Source organism: Haliotis rufescens, unplaced genomic scaffold, assembly GCF_023055435.1.
Source record: "Haliotis rufescens isolate VD_foot unplaced genomic scaffold, xgHalRufe1.0.p SCAF_22, whole genome shotgun sequence".
In the NCBI taxonomy this organism is placed as follows: domain Eukaryota; kingdom Metazoa; phylum Mollusca; class Gastropoda; order Lepetellida; family Haliotidae; genus Haliotis; species Haliotis rufescens.
This window is the reverse complement of record NW_025963913.1, coordinates 11,347,091-11,369,923: the sequence shown is the minus strand read 5'-3', so window position 1 is coordinate 11,369,923 and position 22,833 is coordinate 11,347,091. Positions and strand designations below refer to the sequence as shown.

General features: G+C 41.2%; 1 protein-coding gene across 2 annotated transcripts in view; it reads left to right on the top strand.

The window, feature by feature from the left end:
• LOC124146403 (dynamin-1-like protein) overlaps positions 1-22,833 on the top strand; it is a 95,931-nt gene that overhangs the window by 9,230 nt on the left and 63,868 nt on the right. For both annotated transcript variants that reach the window (XM_048401507.1, XM_048401506.1), the window contains exons 5-8: positions 7,450-7,598; positions 7,833-7,937; positions 10,074-10,187; positions 21,090-21,181. In XM_048401507.1, the coding sequence (XP_048257464.1) occupies positions 7,450-7,598; positions 7,833-7,937; positions 10,074-10,187; positions 21,090-21,181 (460 nt within the window). The remainder of the gene's footprint in view (positions 1-7,449; positions 7,599-7,832; positions 7,938-10,073; positions 10,188-21,089; positions 21,182-22,833) is intronic.

The following is a 22,833-nucleotide window of genomic DNA, read 5'->3' as shown; positions in this document are numbered from 1 at the left end:
TACGTACATATAGGCCACAACATGTATGAACGAACCTTTGATAATTTCCTGTTTGTTTACATAACAATGTGATAGGTTTATAGTGTCGACTACGATATTTCTTTCCTTTGGACAAGTGTTACAAGATGAAGTGTAAATGTAACTGCAGCATGTACGTATTTCTTGGGATGTGTAATAAGTCAATATTATAAGTTCATATAACCAATGTCCATGAATAGCCGTTTCATTTTATTTTATAACTAAAACTGAATATATTACTTTAACAAAATGGATAATATTTTTCGGTAAAATATATGCACACATTTCTGAAATGTCTTGGTCTTGGATTTGTCTTTTATGTCGTTGGATACAGAGAACAATGATATCTAACGATTCGCCAGGTGCGCGTTAGTCACAAACAATTTACGAATTATTCCTCTCGTTTTGCATTATATAATCAATGGTTACATTATTTGTTCAATATTGGATCACAGGATAGTACACAGTTTACTTTATTTCTCCAGGAATTGTAAAATGTATAAAAATAAAACCCATGTCAGGTACCCCGTTGGTTCAAACGTATACGATTATCCTGATAATTCTATACCAATAGAGCTTTCTTTGCATCTTTTATTGTGTAAGAAAATATAACATAATCATGAACAAATATATGTCCAATATTGAATATAATTTTGGTTGTTTTGAAATATTCTTTTGGGAATTTCATTACGTAAATTGATGCCAAACAGGTGCGTGTTTTGTCCAATTAAGATACACGATAAACTATCTAATTGTTTACATTTTCAAGACATTATTTACTTGGTGAGAGCAGTCATTTTATGTTGTGTCGAAAAAGTGTCAAATTCCGTTCCACACATCGAGATTTTCCAAACCATGAACGAAACTTAGGGGAGATATATATTAATCAAAATACAAGTGTCGTCTTTCTCCGACGTTATCAATGACATGAAACCAGCCATGACGTCAAAAGGAATCGTGTTATTTTTCGGGTATTTCATTACATTTGATGATAAGGCTTGTGCTCCATTAATAATGATGCAACATTAGTCAAATCACACTTACACAATCAGGAGAATGTTGGAATCTAAGGACTAAGTTATAGGTTAGATAAGGCCATCCATTTCTCTATTACCTCCTTTTTATGAAGTACGATTTCATCATTTCTTATGGGTATATTTTATAACTAAACGTGTACAGTTTCAATATCGATATTTTGTGTTGGAATAGTTTGGTTCCTCCCGAACAAAACACCACGAAAATATATTGTCCTGACCCACAGCTAATTCTCACCAAGTGACCTGAGTTACAACAAACTAGAGCTAAGCATAGCGGAGTTATGCCCCCTTTTCTTTGTACGTGTGTAACCTCTCTGTCACCTTTTGACGTCATAGAGAAAAATCAGTTTTCGTCATTTACGGCATGCTATTTTTGGAATTCAATGTATGTCGTTATACATACGCATATAACCCCATTTGATATGTAGTTATGTCGTTCAGATATTAGGCAGTATTTTGTTCGCTCACAGTTTCCGTACAGCTTCTTAATAAAAAAAATTGTCGCACAGTACTTTTATCGGTGTACGATAAAAAGCGGAGAAATTTACTGTTTTTCAATGCAGAATAAATTCTTGGACAACACTTAGGAATGTCTTTTTTAAAAACCGGTTTGATATTTACAGTTAAATTTACACTATCAAACAAGAAATTTAATATTCTCCACCTCTGAGTAATTTTATAGCCAGAGGTAGATCCAGTGCCGCGTGAGCGCAATTCTCGCACAACCTTCACTTTTCCGATCTTAGGAAAATGTGCGTCAGAAAAAAAACTCGGCATCCAGAGGGTTAAGGTTTAGGATACCAGATTTGCATTTATTGAAACGGAAATTAGACAGGTATTAAAACCTTTGTCAGCACTAGCATTTCCAACACGTGCGGTAGAGCAGGATCTGTCAGAGGATAACCCTAACCTACTAGATCATCTCCAAACAATAGTCGTCTTCCAACAGCGTCAGATTGACCATGAGGAATCACCTAAAAGCTGCGCTGGCAAAGATCACTGTCACATGCAGATTTGGCTATTTAGCTCTATCTACTTGGGACTGAATTTAAACACAGGCTGCTATGGCAACCCTGGTCATCCACGTTTCTGTTCAATGAACAGATCACAGACATGCATGCCAAAGTTTCCAGTTATGCTAAGTATGAGACGGCGCTCAAGGCTTTAGAGCATGTCTCTCATAGATAACCCAGCGAGCTGGCAAGTCAGGCAATTATAGGCCTAGATGCGAGTCTCTCAAGGAAAGCCAGGACCAGGACGCTGGGAAAGGGCGTGGCAGAGGGAAACCTCAAGGTTCTTGTGAGTCCTGTCATGGTTGATACAAGGGGTAAACACTGAAGTGTTGGACAGTCGCGACTAGGCACTCCCTCCCCCAGTCGTCCCATTGTCAAATACCCCTGTAGGCGGGAAACTGAATCGGTTTTGGAAGAACTGGAGCATCCTTAAGGACGATTACGTTCTCAATGTACTTTGACACTGTTACCATCTAGACGTAGAGGTACTTCCACCGTTGACCACAGCTCCACCTCCTTGGAATTATCCAAGAAAGCAACATCAGCTATTAAAAGCCAACATAAACATTCTGTTGGTAAAGAGAAGAGAGCTGTAGGGATTGTACGCACCCCAGCGTTAACACCAGGTTATTATTCTCTTCCTGGTAAATCAGAAGGACTCACAATCTCTCTGTGTTCAACGACCGTTACCTGAACCGTCCACCTTACTTCCGCCTCACCACTTTGAGACTGCTCAGAACCAGCATCAAGGCATTCGATTCCTTGATCAGTCTCGACCTGCAGGATGCCTACCTGCATATACCTATCCATCCCTCCAGTTAAATGGGGTTCACTACACTTGGCATTTCAGTGGCCCGTGGCTATTTACATGAGTAATGAAGCCAATAACTGTGTACCTACACCTGAGGAACATTTGGTCGAGTCATACATAGACAACTGTCTCCTGTGTCAACACAAGTCTACTATATCAATTTGGATGGATAATCAACGAGGCAAAGTCAGAGTTAACTCCATCCTTTTGACTCCAGTTCATAGGAGGCCTGTTTCAGACAGACCTGGATCTCCTATCAGTACGGAGGGACAGATGGCACAAAATCCTATGCCTCTTATCACCTGCGCTACACCAACCACGCACACTTCGCCAATGGCAAGTGTTGCAATGGTTACTCATCTCGGCACAGGACCTAACCAACACAGGCTGCTTACAACTGCGCCCAACTCAACAATTCCTGAAACGTTCGTCTCAACTAAGGCCTTACCCTAGTTGGTGGACGGAGTCTCTTTGTCCGGGTTATTCCCGAGTCGACACCTGCTCATAAACGCATCCCTTCAGGGGTAGGGTGCTCACGTGCAAGGCCAGACAGCCTTAGGGCTATGATGAACAATGGTTATTACAATAGAATAAATTCAGTCTTGGCCAAACTTAAAAGCTATAAACATACCCAAAATGAAGTGTGTAAAATCAGCGTCTGATCATGATGAAAACAAGTCTGCAACTGTCTGCAACTGTCAATGTTGATGAGTGACGTCATCAACGAACTCAAGCAAAAGAAAGTACAATAAATAAAGCAAAGCATAAAGCTAATCTAATTGAAGATGATAATGAATCGAGTTGAAGCAACTGAATAACAGAAATGCGAGATACGAAACTATAAATCAACTCAGGCTGTGACGTAAAATGGCGGCTTGTTGGAAACCAGGAAATGGAACACAGCAAAGAAGATACATTCTACAGAAAACTGAACGGTAAATAAAGGTAAGAACTAAGCGATAAATGAGGTAAATACATGTACTTATCAATCAACTGAAATGATAATGAACTGTTAAATCATAATGACGACTTCATACAAAGAACGAAATCTGAAGAAGGCCCTACCAAATGATAAATATTTACAATTACATATTAATGTATATACAGTGAAATATACCATAGTTATGAAATATTTACACATGATGATATAATAAAATAGCATATTAAACAAGAATGTTATTTTCGTGTAATTAATAACAATAATATGAATTTACAATATCTACAATTTTATCGATTACCATAGGACACTTCACTATCCATCACTCTGACTGCAGGTTCCTCGGGTTAAATGGGGTCCACTACCATTAGGCAGTCCTGCCATTTTGCATTTCAGTGGCCTTGTGGCTATATACACAAATATTCAATCCAATAACTGCCTTTCTACACATTGAGGAAAATCCGGTTCGAGTCATACTCTCCTGAGTCATCCGGACACATCCACCCTGCTGCACCATCCGGATTTCACGAGGCGTCTACTATATCAATTGGGATGGACACTCAACCAGGCGAAGATGGAGTTAACTCCATTTTACCGGCTCCTGTTCATAGGAGGCCTGTTTCAGATAGAGAAGGACCTTTGCGAGCACCGAAGGACAAATGGCTCAAGATCATATGCCACCTGTCACCTGCCCATCCTCAGTCACGCACACTTCACCAATGGCAAGTTTTGCCTGGGCTACTCACTTCAGCCAAGGGTTTGACGAGTAGAGGTTGCTTTCATCTGTGCTCAATACAACAGTTTCTGGCCCCTTACATCAGACACAGCCATCACGCTACCATCCCCTCTAAGGACTTTTCTCAACTGATGGATGATGCTGGCCCCTTACATCAGACACAGCCATCACGCTACCATCCCCTCTAAGGACTTTTCTCAACTGATGGATGATAGAGTCAAAAGTCTTAGGAGGCATCTCCTTATCTGGGCTAACCCAAAATATACAACTGATGCCTCCCTTAAGGGGTGGGGTCCCACAGGGCCAGAGAGCCTCAGGGCTGTGGTCTGTCACACAACATACTTGGCACATCAACAACCATGAGTTGGAAATGCTTACTCTGGCCATCTCATATTGGCAGAAGCAGCTACAGTTCACCAAACTCGCAATCTCCACCAAAACCACATGGTTGTGGTGTCTTTGGAATCAAGGGACAATGCACTCCCACTCCCACAACAGACGTTCAGGTTCTTTCATCTAGTGGATCATCTGGGACCCTATCCTGGGCAGACAGGGTGGCTCCCCCGAAGTGGCAACTCCATTCAGAGGTGTTCCAACTGGTGCTTCATCGCTTCGGTCAATCCAACATTGATGAGTTTGCAACTCACGAGAACCACCAACTTATGACGTATGTTTAACTTCAGGATCCACATGCTTGGGCGGTAGACACATTCAGCATCCCCTTGGGAAGGGCTAAAAAAGCATATGTTCATCAACCTCAAAAACCTTGCAGAAGACGATCCACTACCCCTCCCATAATGGTTGAACCTACTCATCCACCCTCACAGCCAACTACCTCACCCAACACCAGGCAAATCTCATCTGCATGCTTGGTTTGTCTTAAAAAGGTGTTATGTGCTTGAGGCTATTCGGTGTACAGCGTTACAGCATATTTGGTTGTACTTAATTCAGTGTTTGCCATCCCGGGGAATCACAAAATGACTCAGGTCCTGTAACTACAGGCCCTTCTTCGCTCTTTCAGGCTTGAGGGTCAAAAGGCCAAATTTCGTCCCCTGCTTAAGATTTGAATGTGGTACATGACGATTGCGTGGGCCCCGCTTCGATCCACTCAGCACATCATCCTTTTATGACCTCACCAAGAGAACTATATTTCTCTTGGCTTTACACATTGCGACACAGATGAGCGAGTTACATGCACTTGACATCACCTGTATCTATTTTGAGCATGGTTGAGCATCTCGGGTTGTGCTTGGATATCAAAGCGAAGGACCGGTCCTTCACCATTCCACCCAATCTCTACAATTGTGGGGGTCGAAGATTAGGGTGAACTCCTCTTGTGCCCTGTACGTGCGCTATTAGTTATAATCCGCCACTCCAAGACTAGGCGTGGCATGCGGAAACAGCTATTCCTTCCTGTTAACAACCGAAGTTAGTCGCAACACCATATCTCAATGGTTACGTCATCCTGCAGGCTTACAAGATCGCTAATCTTGATCTGCCAAGAGCGAACAATTGTCACGAGATCAGAGCAGTCACTGCAACCATGGCTCTACATAACAAATGTTCTATAAGAGAAATCATGTTTTTGGATGTCCGACACGGTTTTCGCCAACCATTATCTTCAAAATGTGGCCTTGAAGGTGTTGAAGGCATCTGTAGCTTTGGCCCTTTTGACTCAAGATTTTCACATTTGGCTTGGTAACACTGTTTAAATATTTTATCTTGCACTAATATTCTTTTTTACTGTTTGTTTACTTGAACTTATCCTCAATTCTCATGTACTTTCTGTAAATAAGATTGAACCAGCCCTACCATCCGCACTTTGTGCTTATCACCATAGTTTCCTTGACAACTTGTCGTTTGAAGGGTTTATAATTATTGAGGGTTTTTTTTACATCTGAATGTATACCCACCACACTGTCTGATACAGATGTGTTAAGAAGTAATGCAGGATAAGTAAAATAATATTGTAAAATCTAAATATTTTTTACGTTTGTATACTTATCCTGCATTACTATGTTCTAAGTATAGGCATCACACGCAGAAACAGCTATTCCACGCCTATTCTCATCTTCCCGAGGCAAGAGAGTTAACTGACTTTAAAAGTCCAGTTTCCACCCTTGCCGAACTAGGCTGGAATTCCTGGGCTCAATCGTAGCGTCACCAGTGGCTATTACGAGTTGTGTCCCTTCTAAGCCTCTCCTATGGATCAATCAGATTCCACCTCTCGTATCACTTGCATTTGCTTCAAACAAAATGGCAGCGCCAAGTCAAGACTATCTAATTGATAATCAAGATCTATATTGTGATAAAATGGGTCTTACATCGCGAAGTGCATCAAATCCTGTGAGCACCTTAATTAAAAACATGAAAAGATTTGGAAAATATCTGTTGACAACGAGTTGGCGGTGCACATCCTGCAATTGACCAAAATCTGCATGACAGTTTACGAACCGGATTTTGATTTTGTTGCGCGATTTTGATTGGACTATGCATAGACTCATTAGTCCAGCCGAAATGTAACTCCATAATATCAGCCTAGTTTGGCAAGGGTGGAAACTTGACTTTTATAGTCAGTTTACTCCCTTTCCTCGGGAAGATGGCCTATGCTAATTATAAGGACTCGCAGACTTGCCTCCCCACTATGACTTTGGAAAAACTTCAGGAGATGGAAACAACACTTTTTCTTCACCCAGGACCATCATGAAGCGCTGTCTTTCTTTGTCATAAGGTAAGCAGTAAATGCATTAAGGAGTAATGCATGATAAGTATACCAATGTAAAACAAAATTACATTTTACTCATTTTGTTTCTTGATAAAGGGCATTTGGCAGTAGGAAAATGAACCCTGTATCTAGCGTATCTTAAGAAGATAAAGCTGTGTATGTGTGTTTTCAGGAAGAAGAACTTTGGCAGTTATTACAAAGCTGGACCTGATGGATGCTGGCACAGATGCCATGGATGTGCTGTGTGGCCGGGTCATCCCAGTCAAGTTAGGAATCATCGGAGTGGTCAACAGAAGTCAGGCAGATATCAACAAGAAAAAGGTGACGCATGCCACCACCGTTTTTCAAGCTTACTCCTGTTCTCTTTAGATATTCATGTACAAAAGCCAATTACTACTAATATTTGTGGTTCAGAACCAGAAGTAAGCATTGAGTAGTATTCTTTTTATGTCAGTAAATAGTTTTCATGTTCTCAGAAACAAAGTTTCATAGTTACTATTCCACAGTTTAAGAATTGATTAATGTATATATTGATGAAATCAAATTACCCTACAGGATTTGCAAGAAGCATTAAAGGATGAAGCTATATTCCTACAAAAGAAATATCCATCTATTGCCAATAGAAATGGAACATCCTACCTTGCGAAGACACTGAACAGAGTGAGTATCTCCCTCTTATGATATTCTGCACAACCTTGAATATGGATAATGTCTCTGTAAATGTTTGCTCAGTATTGCTCCAGTCAACATGACAGTTAGTGTTGTAGACACTTTCCACTTCAAATGTTTGTGTGTGAATGGTGGCCCAGTGGCCTCAACTGCAATTCACTGAGCATAGTATCATATATCGATCCCCGAATACATTGATCTTTTGTAATTTCGGTAAAACGATTCATGCTTATCAAGTTTAACATGCTTAAAATGTTTCTATGTTAATATTAGTATTTTACCGTTTACATATTCCATTTCAATTTAACATTTTTGATCGATAGATTAAAAAATCATTCACTATTTCCTGCAATTTTATTGAAAATAAAATTCTCAGACACACTTCGACAACGGGTTCACATCGAACATGTCAAAGAGCAAAATTTAGTTGTTTCAAGCAAAACTTTAAATATGGTATACAAAGTAATAAATCAAATCAACAAAAATATATCTAAAAGTTGTCAAACTTACAGCTAAGTTATTATTTCCATCTTTTCGTGCGATCGCGTGTAATGTAAATCAAATGACATCTCGGCTCTCGTCACCTCGAATTCCTCGGCTCGGACACGATATTTAATGCCATGATATATGCATGAAAAATCTTTGTCACATCTCGTAACCTCGCTCGATACATCCATGAAGCCTCATATCTTTCATTTAGATCACGATTTCCTGCTTAAAATGTTCAGAATAGCACAATTTAACAGAAATCTTTTATCAAAATCTGAAATTCATCATACACGAGGACGGATTGCCTGCCTTAGGTCACATGCTCAAATTTGACTTATCACAAACCTTGTAGCAGATTTCGGCCAGAAAGCGTCTTTAGAAACCAATTTTTATCCAATGAAATCATTTTTTATAACTACGAAAAGACTCCAGGCGATGTTACAAGCGTGTTGATGAAAGAATAAGCTTTCTAGAGATGTGTCATATGCCAGTCTTCGACGAACGTGTTATTCATACGAAGCCTCGAAAACATGTGTATTTCTTCATGTTACTGAAATAGGTGATGACAGATACTATTGATAATTCTTTTTAAAATGCTTTTCCAATTACGTAAACAATGAAAATAAAAAAGAAATAGGTAAATGGATTTTCACTTCCTTGGCCCTTAATGTGAACGTTATGAATGTGTCAGCTTACATGTTTTTATTTACAACAAACTTAATTAAGTTGTAAATGCATTATTTAAATAATGTGATAAACATAACGTTCATATTTATAAACAAAATGATCAGACCTTTCAACTGGTGTATATATAATATATAGATCTAGGAGCAAAGATGTTTCACAAGCAGATATTTTCTTTGATAAATGTTGGCTTCATCTATCACACAAGAGTCTCTGGGAACTTGCACAGCAGTAAAGGCTTCTGGTTGACTGGTGTTGAAAGAGTTAAGTAGTACCTGAAGTCATGTCATAAGTGCTGTTTTGCCTAGTAATACCTGAAGTGTTATGAGTGTGAAAGCTTGCTGGTTGGTCGCACGAATTTGTTAGTTTTGAATGAGTGTTTTAGGCATTAAGTTGTCTGTTGATATTCACTTGCATTATGCTGAAACTGAACACCAAATAAAACAGAAAACAGTTTGGTTGTTTTTTTATTATTTACATTTAACATGATTCTGAAATACAAAAGATGCACCATTCTTTAATTAAATATTTATTAATACTCAAATGTTTGAAAAAACTTTGTGTAAAACAAGTGATACCAACTTACCAAGTAGTTAAATCATGAATCAATCGAATCGAATTGAATCAGACATGTAAAATCGATAATCCAAATTGAATCGCATTGTATGTGAATCGGCCCACCACTAGTATCGTATCTTGTGGGTTTCAATCACAGAATAACCCTAATTCTATAATCCTCTGTTTGTTTTGTGGGTTTATCTGAAAATTGTACTCGTCTTGAACTTGTATCACTTCCATGTGCATGAAAATGTGATATAGTTGAAAATTCTTTTCAAAGTAGCATCAGAACCAACTCCCTGATTCTTTTAGAACTTCCACCTTTCTGGTGTCATGTAATGTTGTAGTTTTGAATGTTATCTTATTCCATCCTACTTAGTTGCTGTGTATTTTCAGCTTTTGATGCACCACATACGAGATTGCCTTCCAGAGTTGAAGACAAGAGTTAATGTGCTAATTGCTCAGTTCCAGTCATTGCTTGCATCATTTGGTGAACCTGTGGAAGACAAGGTACAGTCTCTCCTTCACGCTGGTTTCACATTAGTCCCTTCACTCTACACTCTTCCTAGTCATGCTTTGACAACTGAGGAAACACTGTTTCTGATACTATAACTGCCATCCTACCATGGCCATTTTACACATTAGGGATAAAAAATGAGCTCACTGTCCACAATATTTGATGATTTTACAAACACTGCAAGTATACCAATCTCTGTAGATATTTGTCACAAACTTTACAATCTGCAATGAATAAGATGTGATCCTACATACAGAAATACATGAGCAAGCATTCACTAAATCTAGTCTCTGTTCATAGACACCTGTCTATGGTAGTTCTATGGTTTTAAGTTTACTGCATATTTGCTTATGTCCTTGACATTATTTCTAAATCTGTCCTTTTGACATGATTCTGTTCAATACATACCTAAATTTTTAACTTATCCTGCATTACTCCTTAATGCATTCACTGCTTACCTTGCGATTAAAAAAACAAAAAAACGGGACAGCGTACCGGCAATGGTCTCCTTGGGTGAAGGTTCTGTTCCACAATCCCACTTTTGCACCATGCCGTCGCTGTCCCCGTGACGCCACGTGACCAAAGGTCAACTCTTCACATCACGGCCTGTCGCAACACAGCTAGGACGTTTCCAGCAGAGCTCTCGGTTTTGGATTTATTTAGACCTTCAAATTCGTCTACCATTCTAAATTCATCTGCGATGGGTGATGTATTCTTTTCATATTACTTTCAACATGTTGTGAAGTTGATGTATTGAGGCGGAAAAACACTGTCTTTTTTCCCCGCCACATGCTATCTGTTCCCCGCCATTTTGAATTGTGTTACAATTGTTTGCTTGGCAAAGGTAGTCAATTGTTTACAATTATTGGCTATGTATGTTTAACATATTTCATATGTTGTTTTCAATACTACTAGCTTTGGCGGTCAATTGAGTTGCGTATATCCAATCATTTATACACTTTCAACGTTCAAAAATTTTGACAATAAATTATTATTTACGGCAGTAAATTCCAGTCCCTTTTCTTCTAGTATATTATTGCGGAACTTATGCTTGCGCGTTGTACTAATTGTCGTGGAAAAAAATCTATTAAAGATCCTCATCCACATTGTTTGGCGTGTACGCAAATTTGTGCACCAAATTCTAAATGTGTTTTTCGTGTAAACCTCTCTCCAACAAGTTTCGTGAGGTATAGGCAGGTTACTCACAAACGTATTTTGCAGCAATCACGTCGTGAGAAAAGGAAAATGTGTCTATCGCGAATGAGCGAGGGACAGGATTCGATCATCACGACGCAACCTTTATCTTTGAGGAATAATAGGTCGGGCGTTACTGTCACTGCGGAGGTGCACATGCCGCCGGAATCCTCTCTCCCAGAGAATGTTGGGCGTATCATAACTGGACCTAATTTGCAGTCTTTTGAGAATTCTACGTCTGTTACTTCTGCACACAGTGCGCCAGCGCCTCAAGATGCGTTGTTGGGGGTAGCGCCAACCCAAGCCAGACTCAAGTCTACACCATTGAGCATTGCGCCTCATATGCCTGCGCCGAGTGCAGCCAAGGCCTACCACACAAGCGCATCTACAATGACATCAGCCCCAGGGCTATCAGCGTACGATATTACGCAAGCAGTGCAGGATCAGCTTAGCGCTGTACCAACGTATCCAGCGCAGGCGCAGGCGCCTATGCCAATTACAAATACTAATTGGATGCAAAATTTTCTACAATCCATGTGGCAGCAGTCTATGACACAATTGTATCCTGCACCTACGCCTATGCCTATGTATCAGACACCTGCATCAATTACATCTACGGCACATATTTTACCACCTACTCCAGTGACTAATGTATATAATACTCCTATTGTGAATCATAATACAGTACATTCTTCGTTGAGTATACCAGAACACCTGCTCGTACTTGGACATCAACTCATGATTCCTTCTCACCAGGCAGTTCATCTAAGCCCTCGGTCAGAGGTAATACTGCACATCGGAGTAGAAGTCGTTCACCATCTAGATGTACACCATCTAGACGTACACATCAACATCGTTGTGATTCATCAGATTTTTCTAATGGTGAGGAGGGAGATTCCTCGACTGAATGGAATACTCATCTTAGCCTGGCTCAAGTACCTGATTGGGTAGCTGACCGCCTCATTTCAGTACCTTCCCCGGGTAGTGGGGTGGATAAAAAAGATATTATTTGGACACATCCCACGTCGATTCCGATTGACCCTATGATGTCAGATATGATTAGATCTTTGGATGAGGACTTCTCCAGGCTAACACTTACGCCGTCATTCAAGCCTCCCAGGTTTAGGAAAGATGAATTTCCTATTCATGGCTTTGAGACAGCAAACCAGGCACATAGTTTGGATGAGGATATACAGAGAATGGCAGGTTCGTCAAGGCCTACCACTCTTAAGGTTCAGGATACCAGAGTTGCGTTTATTGAAACAGAAATTCGAAGGGTATTTAAACCTTTATCAGCATTAGCATTGTCTACTCATGCGGTAGAGCAGGCTCTGTCAGAGGATAATCCTTACCGACTAGATCACTTCCAAACTGTAGTTGATTTTCAACAGCATCAGATTGACCATATGAGGAATCATCTTAAAGCTGCGTTGGTGGAAATAACTGTCACTCGGAGACGGGGTTATTTAGCCCTATCTACTTGGGACTCAGAGTTTAAGCGCAGATTGCTACGTCAACCTTGGTCTTCCTCATCTCTGTTCAAGGATGAAACGGCGCTCAAGGCTTTGGAGCATGTTTCTTAGAATTTTCCCCAGCGATCAGGCAAGTCAGGCAATTACAGGCCTAGACGTAAGTCCCTTAAGGAAAGACAGGTGAAAGATTCTTTTCGTGGTAAAGGGCGTGGCAGAGGGAAACCTCAAGGTTCTTATCAATCCCGACGTGGTAAATACCACAGTAAGGGAGGCGATAGGAGGGGCAAACATTGAAATGTTGGACAGTCACAACTGGGATCTCCTACCCCCAGTCGTCCCAATTGTCGATATCCCCGTAGGCGGGAGACTGAGTCGATTTTGGAAGAACTGGAGCATCCTCAGGGACGATTATGTTCTCAACATTCTACGCCACGGTTACCAACTAGACATAGAGGTTTTTTCCTCCGTTGACCACGGCTCCCCTCCCTTGGAATTATCCAAGGAAGCAACATATCCTTTTAAAGGCCAACATAGACTTACTAGTGGAAAAGAGAGCCGTAGAGATTATACACACCCCAGCGTTAACACCCGGGTTTTATTCTCACATCTTCCTGGTACCCAAGAACGGCTCAGACAAGATGAGAATGATACACAATCTCTCTGTCTCCAATGAGCGTTATCTGAAGCGTTCACCCTATTTCCGCCTCATCACATTGAGACTACTCAGAACCAGCATAAAAGCGTTCGATTCCTTGATCGGTAACGATCTACAAGATGCATATCTGCACATACTGATCCATCCCAACGATCGCAGATTCCTCAGGTTCCAGTTCAATGGGGTCCACTACCAGTGGGCAGTACTCCCATTTGGCATTTCAGTGGCCCCGTGGCTATTTACACGAATAATGAAGCCCATAACTGCGTTTCTACACCTGAGGAACATTTGGTTTGAGTCGTACATAGACGACTGTCTCCTGTGTCATCAAAACACAACGACGTTAGTATGCCACCGAGAATTCACCAGAAGGCTACTATATCAACTGGGTTGGATAATCAACGAGGCAAAGTCGGAGTTAACTCCATCATTTCGACTCCAGTTCATAGGAGGACTATTTTAAACAGATCAGAACCTCCTGTCAGTCACGAGGGACAGATGGCACAAGATTTTATGCCTCCTGTCACCTGCTCTTTGTCAATCACGCACACTTCACCAATGGCAAGTGTTGTTAGGGTTACTCACCTCAGCCCAGGACCTAACCAACAGAGGCCGATTACAATTACGCCCAATACAACAATTCCTGAACCCTTACATCAGGAGTCAGGATCCACTCAAGGCCATCATGCGACCCTACCTCCTTTGGTGGACTATAGAGTCGAATGTCTTAGGAGGAGTCTCTTTATCAGGGTTGTCCCCGAATCTACACCTATTCGTAGACGCCTCCCTTCAGGGGTTGGGTGATCACCTACAAGACCAGACAGTCTTAGGGCTATGCTCAAGGGCTCATCGGAAGTGGCACATAAACAATTTGGAGTTGGAAGCCGTTATTCTAGCCATATCCCATTGGCAGAATCAACTACAATCAGCCCAACTCTCCATATCCACAGACAACAGCACTGTGGTGCAGTGTCTGCGCAATCAGGGAACAACACACTCCCACTCTCTACTTCAACAGACATTCAAGTTTTTCCATCTAGTGGATCGTCTGCAACTACGGTTCATAGTTCAGCACATTCCCGGATGTCGAAACATTCTGGCCGATGCTCTGTCACACCCAGCCAGGTAGCACCCACCGAGTGGAAACTTCACACTGAAGCATTCCAATTATTGCTTCGGAAGTTCGGGCAACCAAACATCGACCTGTTTGCAACTTGCCAAAATCACCAACTCTTGACGTATGTCTCCCTGTTACCAGATCCGGAGGCTTGGGCGGTGGACGCATTCAGCATTCAGCATTCCTTTGGAAGGACTAAAAGCTTATGCATTTCCGCCACCAGTTCTACTTCCCAGGGTAATACAAAAGGTCAAAGAGACAAGAATACTTGCTCTGACTTTGGTCGCGCCCTGGTGGCCAGCGAGAGGGTGGTTCGTCAAGCTCAGAAAGCTAGCACAAAACGATCCACTACCCCTCCCACAGTGGTCCAACCTACTTATCCACCCTCACAGCAAATTGCCTCATCCAACACCAGACAGATTTCGTCTACACGGTTGGTTTGTCTTAAGAAGGCATTACCCCGGTAAGTGCAAAGGGCTATTCGGCTCGGGCAGCAAAAGCTATAACGTTAGCTCATCATGCCTCTACTAGAGGCCTTTACGATGACAAGTGGGGATCGTTGGAAACATTTTGCAAGGCAAAAGGTCAAGGCCCTTTTACTGCATCACCTCAGTTTTTAGCTGAATACCTCCTACATTTGCGTACCCATAGACACTTGAAAGGTAGCACTATTACCACGTACTTGGTTGCACTTAACTCAGTGTTGGCCATTCCGGATAATCGTAAGATCACTAAGATCCCGGAACTACAGGCCTTATTAGGCTCATTCAGGCTTGAGGATCAGAAGACCAAGTTCCGCCCACCTGCGTGGAATCTGAACGTGGTACTTCGAGGTTTGCGAGGACCCCCCTTTGAGCCCTTCAATGCATCCTCTTTTTATGACCTCAGCAAGAAAACAATGTTTCTTTTGGCATTAGTCACGGCGGCACCATCTCTATGGTTACGCGCAGTCATCCTTCAGGCCTATTCGATCACCAATTTGTGACTCTCGAGGACGTTGAAGGTGTACAGAGTTTTGGACCGTTGGTTGGAGCTCAGCAAGTTACCAACCCTCGACGCAAATAATGTACTCACCCTATACAGAGCCTTTCTTTTCCGGTGTTATCAATCAGATTTCGCCAGTGGAAGACAAGTTATTGTCATCAGGGCTTTAATTATATAGTAAGTAAAGATTTCACTGATGAGCTTGTTGTCTTTATTACTAAAAATGTATAGGGAACTGCTCTTTACCCCCATGTGCAATTGTTTGCCACATTGTAATAACCCTACCATATTAGCGTTTTCTCTCAACTTTTTCCGCTTAACAGTTTACCGACCAATCTGGGTCGTATTTTCAGGGTGTGAATTATTGAGGTTTCTGTATTGTGAGGATTTCCCACCTCCAAATTGTCCGATACAGATGCATTAAGGAGTAATGCAGGATAAGTAAACAATTTAGTAAAATCTAAATATTTTTTACATTTGTATACTTATCCTGCATTACTACGTTTAAGGCCCAGCCTTCGCTCGGGCGACAGGCAGTGATGTGAAGAGTTGACCTTTGGTCACGTGAGGTCACGGGGACAGCGACGGCGTGGTGCAAAAGTGGGATTGTGGAACAGAACCTTCACCCAAAGACCATCGCCGGACGCTGTCCCGTTTTTTTTGTCGCAAGGTAAGCAGTGAATGCATTAAGGAGTAATGCAGGATAAGTATACAAATGTAAAAAATATTTAGATTTTACTAATATTGGTAAAAAAAATGGAAACGGAGTAAGTAAAAGTAAAACTCCTAAATGGTTGATTGTTTTACTTATCCTACATTACTCCTTGATGCATTGACTGCTTGTTTTTGACAAAAAGAAGAGCTATGTGAGGTCCAGCTGAAGAAGAAGTTGTTCCAACTAGTTATGTGGTTAACCCAATAAACAGCTCCCACGCTACCACGGAAAGGATGACGTCACTGATCAGCACATAACTGCTGTCACTCAGAAAGAACAGTCAACTGTTTTGTGCTCTCAGCTGTATCCATTACATTCCTTTGCAGTTTATTACATCACTATAGTTTTATGTGAATTATATCCTTCTTATGGTTTGTGTCTTCATATATTCCATATGATTTCTACCATTGCCTTAATATTTATCTCTTAAAGGTGGCCAAATTTTAATTTAATGGCATGGTTGCGTTTTTTCGTGCCATGCTTTCTAAATTCTTTGTGGATGACACAGGTGGCCCAGTCGTGTAAGGCGCCGCGATTTCTGTGCAGAGTTGCGTCCCTTGGGCACCCCAGAAACCTATGATTGTGGGTTGCCAATCCTGGTTCACCCTGATTATGTTTCTCGGTTTGTCAGCACCATACCCATGCTCGTGGGTTTCACCGAAGTGGTAAACATCTGAGACCTGCATCATTTCGGGCTTTTCCTCCCACATTAAGCTGACACGCCGCGATATAACTGGAATATTGTTAAAAGCAGCGTTTAGTTGCTTGGTACTTCAATTATTGTCATACCTATGTTTCCTTATAGTTATTAAAGAGTTTTTTAAGTGTTCCTTTTACTTATCATTGTAACCCATGTGGTTGGGATGGAGATTATGGCATACAAAATCGGGGTGGAAATGCATTGCGATGCGCCGCTACGCTACAAACTTTGGATGATGACCTGATGCAGCTGTACCAACAAACCTGGTCTTTTCCATTTCTCTTTGCTAATAGGATTCAGGAGATCAATGAAATAACCAAGAACACGGATCTAGGTTGACCATTCCAAGCTTCAGCACCAACTGCTGGAAGACAGTCAATGCGATAGACATAGATCGCAGTGTACTCAAGTTTTTTTCAGCACAAAAGAGGTTCCTTTAGTTGCAGCTCTCACCGTGGTCAAGGCATTAAAAGTTTCAAGTCTACCAGTTCTAGGATGGTAGCCTTTACCAAGAGTAAGGACCCCGAAGAGTCTCCCAGTGACAGTTCGATGCGACTGGGACCTTCTGCCCCCAGTTTTAGGCAGAATGCTTGGTTTTTTTTGCAGCAAACTGGATCATTCTGGAAGACCCCTACAGAGGGCTACAAACTAAGCGTGGCAGTTCCACCCCCAGCCTAAGCTGCAAGTCAAGTTTCGGCCCTGCAAGACACAATCCCATCAACTCAGGTTTCTACTCTCGAGTATTACTCGTTCTAAAGAAAGACAACCTGTGCATCATCAACATAAAGATCTTTAATATACAGTTTCCAGAACATCACTGAACTACCGTATGATCTTTTGACCGGAAGATGCATACCTTCACATGCCGATTCATCAGGAGCATCAACAGCACCTCTGCTTCAGATTCCAAGGGATGCATTGTCAATGGAAAGTGTTCTGGAATTTCTATGAACCTGTGGTTATTCACCCACATCACGAAACCTGTCACACAGTATCTTCAATTGTCCAGGGATAGTCTTTGACTACATACAGGCGCATGGAGACCTTGTAGAAGCACCTCAACTTCGCAGGTATGTTGCTACATCTACTCTGTTTGATTATCAACATTCCAGAGTCGGAGATGACCCAACTCGATGCCCACATTTCAGAGGGGCATTATTTGACAACAAAGTGGGCAAGATGTTTATTCCTCCAGACAGATGGATGAAGATACAGATGCAAGTACTGTTGTCCAAACAGTCCTCAACACATCTACAGTGGCAAGAACTTCTGGGCCTCATATCTTCAGCACAGGCTCTTACAGAGAGAGAACTTTGATGGATAGTTTGTTTTTTTCTTTGGCCATTCCTGAAGAGGGATGATTGCAAAACCAGGATTCGCCTCCCAATGCCATTAAACCAGCACCTTCAATTGTGGCTTTGGGAATTGAATGTTTGTGGATGCCTCAATGCTCGGTTGGGGAGCGCACCTATTGGAACAACAGACAGCAGGGCATTGGTCCGCACACGAACAAAATCTGCACATCAACAAGGGCAGTGGTGTCAGCAGTAACCTGTTGAGCAGAAGTTCTGTAAGCCTACAGTCAGTCGGACAACACATCGATGGTGTGGTACACCAACAAGATGGGATCGACAAAGAACTGGTAGACTCACTTCACATTCAGGTTCAAGCCAGGCACATTCCAGGAATTAAGAATGTAATAGCAGATGCTCTTTCCTGACTGGATCAACCATACCTGACAGAGTGACAGCTACATCTGGAGATATTTCAATAAATTTGCAGGCTCTGCCGAACCCCAGACATCGATCTCTTTGCAACCCGATACAATGCTCAGCTACCAGACCCACATTAATGTTACTATTTCTACCACACTCAAGCCAGCTTCATCTGTTACCGGAGAAGCTGCATCTCTGTGTCTGGCACAGAAATCTCTGATCGCTAAGGGATATTCTAGAAGAGAGGCTCGATCTATCACAGATGCACATCATTCCTGCACGAAGGCTCTCTATGACCACAAGTTGGCATTTGAAGGTTACTGCAAGACTCGGGACATTCAATCCCCGACCATAGCCCCACCTCAACAGATCGCTTAATACCTACAGTAATTGTGAACCTCAAGGAAGCTAAAGGAATCAACTCAATGAGTGCATCGACCACTGGATTGAAGATTTCCAAGGTAGCAGAAATTCAAACCCTGATTTGTTGGTACAAGCAAACTTTCTGTCTTCAACATCGAAGTTGTCACAAGGTGTGGCTGTTTTGGTGGTGTCTCAAACCCTCTACCTGCTCACCTATGTCTACGGAATACTTGTGTGTAGTAGTTGGTTTGAAGACCCGTACGGTTGTGGTTGATCATTCTTTTTCTCATTATCACTGCAGGTGTATTTGATAGTTTTAATGAAGTGAAAAAGATATGCCAAGCTGTTCGCCTAACGTCTTAGAGCGTATGTTGCAGGCAGTATTGAAAAACTTTACGGGCCAGACCAGGGATTATTTGCCTTTTGTCCGTTGGATGTATGTGGGAGAGCAGTCTTGAAGAACCTTTTACTGACCAGACAAGGGATGATTCCCTCTCTCGCGTACGTGGGGTGGGTTGTAAGTTGTTGCTGGATGGGCATCCCCTTGTTCAATGCTACGCAGTCACTCATTAGATCTACGTCTACGGCGAAGACATGGAACACAACTTACCCAAACTTATGTTAAGTACGTCCTAGTAGCAGAAAGGTTTTTTTAGAAGCAACCCATACATGAGTTTTCGTCTTTGATGGCCCTAGTCGATGTGACAATTGCCAGATTGGATCATGGTTTAGGGCTGGCTTCCTCGTGTGTCTCACGGTTGAGGTCTTCTACAGGCTTGGGTATCTGTACCCCTCCTACCAACCTTAGGAAGAAATGCATAGTGTGAGATAGAATTTGTTTTTAAAAATTGAATATTTACAAAAAATCATAGCCATCCCTGCATCACAATTACAACAGCCTGAATGCTCTACGAAAGAGTAAGCTTGGGACGTCACATGATTAAGTTGCACGGAATCAGGCAGTACACAGTGCTGTGTTTGTATGAGGTGTTTTTGTAGGCTGTAAAGACGTTTTAAGATTGTTTACACACAGGAATCAGAGAAGAAGGGATAAGAGGTTTTCTGAGATCACAAACCAATCTCAACACAGAAATGTGATGCAATGTAAATGCACCCAACAATCATTATATATGAGAATGGCATGAGTGCAATGCATGAAAATTTATTTGTTTTTGTGTCGGGAAACTAGATATACCTGTGTAGTACACAGGGAATTCTGAATGCACCCGGGGGCACGGGTGGCCCAGTTGTCTAAGGTGCCGCGATTCGCTGTGCAGAGTTGCGTCCCTTGGGCACGCCAGAAACCTATGATTGTGGGTTCGAATCCCGGTTCGCCCCGATTATGTTTCTAGGTTTGTCAGTACCATACCCGTGCTCGTGGATTTCACCGATAAACGTCTGACACCTGCATCACTTCCGGCTTTCCTCCCACATTAAGCTGACACGCCGTGATATAACTGGAATACTGTTAAAAGCGGCGTTAAACCCAACTCACTCACTCACTCACTGAATGCACCCAAGGGTGGGTGTGTTACAGTTAAGCAACAAATCAAACACAGTCTGGGTGATAATTTTGATCTTTTTATGTTAATGTTTTGGTATGGGCTTCTCCTTAAAACCTTCTTAAGTATCCAGTGTATTTAAATCTCTGTTCTATTATCCTACATGCTCCAGATGCATTCACCACCATATCTCATTTCTTAAGCTTTGATGACAAGATGCTAAAAATGGAATCCATTCCAATTACACTGTCCTTTCATGATTGAAACAAGCTGAAGAATCACCAGTACTCTATTCCAGTTCAGTATGTTGTCTCGAATATAACTGTGACGTCACTTCCAAAACAAAGCTATGGAGGCATATGGGTCCATGGTATATAAATGTATCATAATAGAATGGAGATATCGTTTACTTGCTAATTGAGAAGGCCCAAAAATAAGAAAGAAATTTGCTTGTGCTTATTCACAATCTTTGTTGTAGGGCCACTTGCTGCTACAGATCATCACCAAGTTTGCATCAGCATACTGTAACACAATAGAAGGAACAGCCAAAAACATAGAAACAGCAGAGCTGTGAGTAGCCATCTCATGTAATATATAGAATATATTGCAAAAAAAAAGTATTGCTTACAACACGGACTTGTTATATAGGTCCATGCTTACAACAAGCACAACATAATAATGTTTAGGAGAATACTCAAATATAGTTGGTTGGTTGACATTGTGGATACCTTTTGATCCGTGTTTGGTGTAAAGATGAAGTCTTTTGCTGTTATAATAATTTATCATCCAAAACTGGCTCCCACAGGAGATATCGGGTGAGATCAAGCGATATCTACACTGTAGATATCGCTGCTATGAAATTGCATCACAATGCTTTGCAGACCATTGTACAATCAAATGACATCACTAATGGCTCTGCTACTGAAACTGTTAGCAGTACTTTTTACACTGAAGACACTGCTAATTACTGTCTACAAACTGAAAAAGTTGGAAGAATGATGTTGGATGATAAATAAAATCCCTCCCTCATGTCTTTTGATAAGCAAGCCTCGGAATTTTTCCACTTTTATCAACTGGTGTTGATATATTTGATATCAAAAGACACTCGGGTGAGATTCTCTATTTATTGGCCAAACTCAGATCTCGGTGTTTTCACCATCCGTATAAATAGTTGTATCATATCATATCATATACATTAATAACAAGGTTGGTTCCAATATTTTGACATGATCATGATGATGCAACAACTGCAAAAAGTTCATTCGTAAAAAATCTCATCCAAAATTACTGTCTTCCAACAGCATTACCAGATATATTGAAGCCATAGTCTAAAAGCTCCAGACAGGGAAAAAATATTCCATCCAGGACAAAAATTTCAAGTTGAAAAGGGAAGCTCATTTATAAACCTATTCATTGGGATCGCTATTAAGTAAGAGACTTCTTTCTATAGGCATTAAAACCTATTGTGAGTCGGGTTAAATCTCATAAACAGGGACGTTGTAATGTCCCTGGGATTTTATATAATATCCCAGGGATATTATATGTCCTGGGTATTTTATTAATATAACTTCCGTTCAGATTGTAACATGTAATGAAATGTAAAATCAAATGACAAATGTTTTCTTCATATTCCCGAGGATCGAACTCGCAGCGTGTTTTCTCCAATACATAAATTTATTGCTAATGAGTTTCAGTTTAATATATTACTCAAAATAAATTTAGAGAATACTCAAATCTGATGGGTTTGTTATGTAAACAGGCACTATTTGACCCACATTTTCCTGATGTAAAGTAATATTGGTGTGACTCAGAATTAGAGGGTCAAGAAATATTTTGTCATATTTTGTGTATTTTTGTGGTTATGAAATATCATAAGATGTGACACAAGAGCAGTTACAATACTTACACAATAAGGTGATGCTACATCTTTGAAAATAAAAAAAGTAAGATGAGCATGATAATTTCCAGAAATGGTCAATAGAGCGGAATATATAATGGGCTTATGATGTAGTGCATTGTCTTGACTGGTTGTCTGTCCGATTGTCCATCATCCTAAATTAACTTTTACCCTTTGATCATCTCCACTGAAACTCACGTGTGGAGCTGAAACTGTCTGTATGATCACAGCTTTGGGGTATGAAAAACTGCTCACAGAATGCCATTCAGACTTCAAACATGGTGGCCATATTGAAAAAGTCATTGTTAGCTCACCTGACTATAAG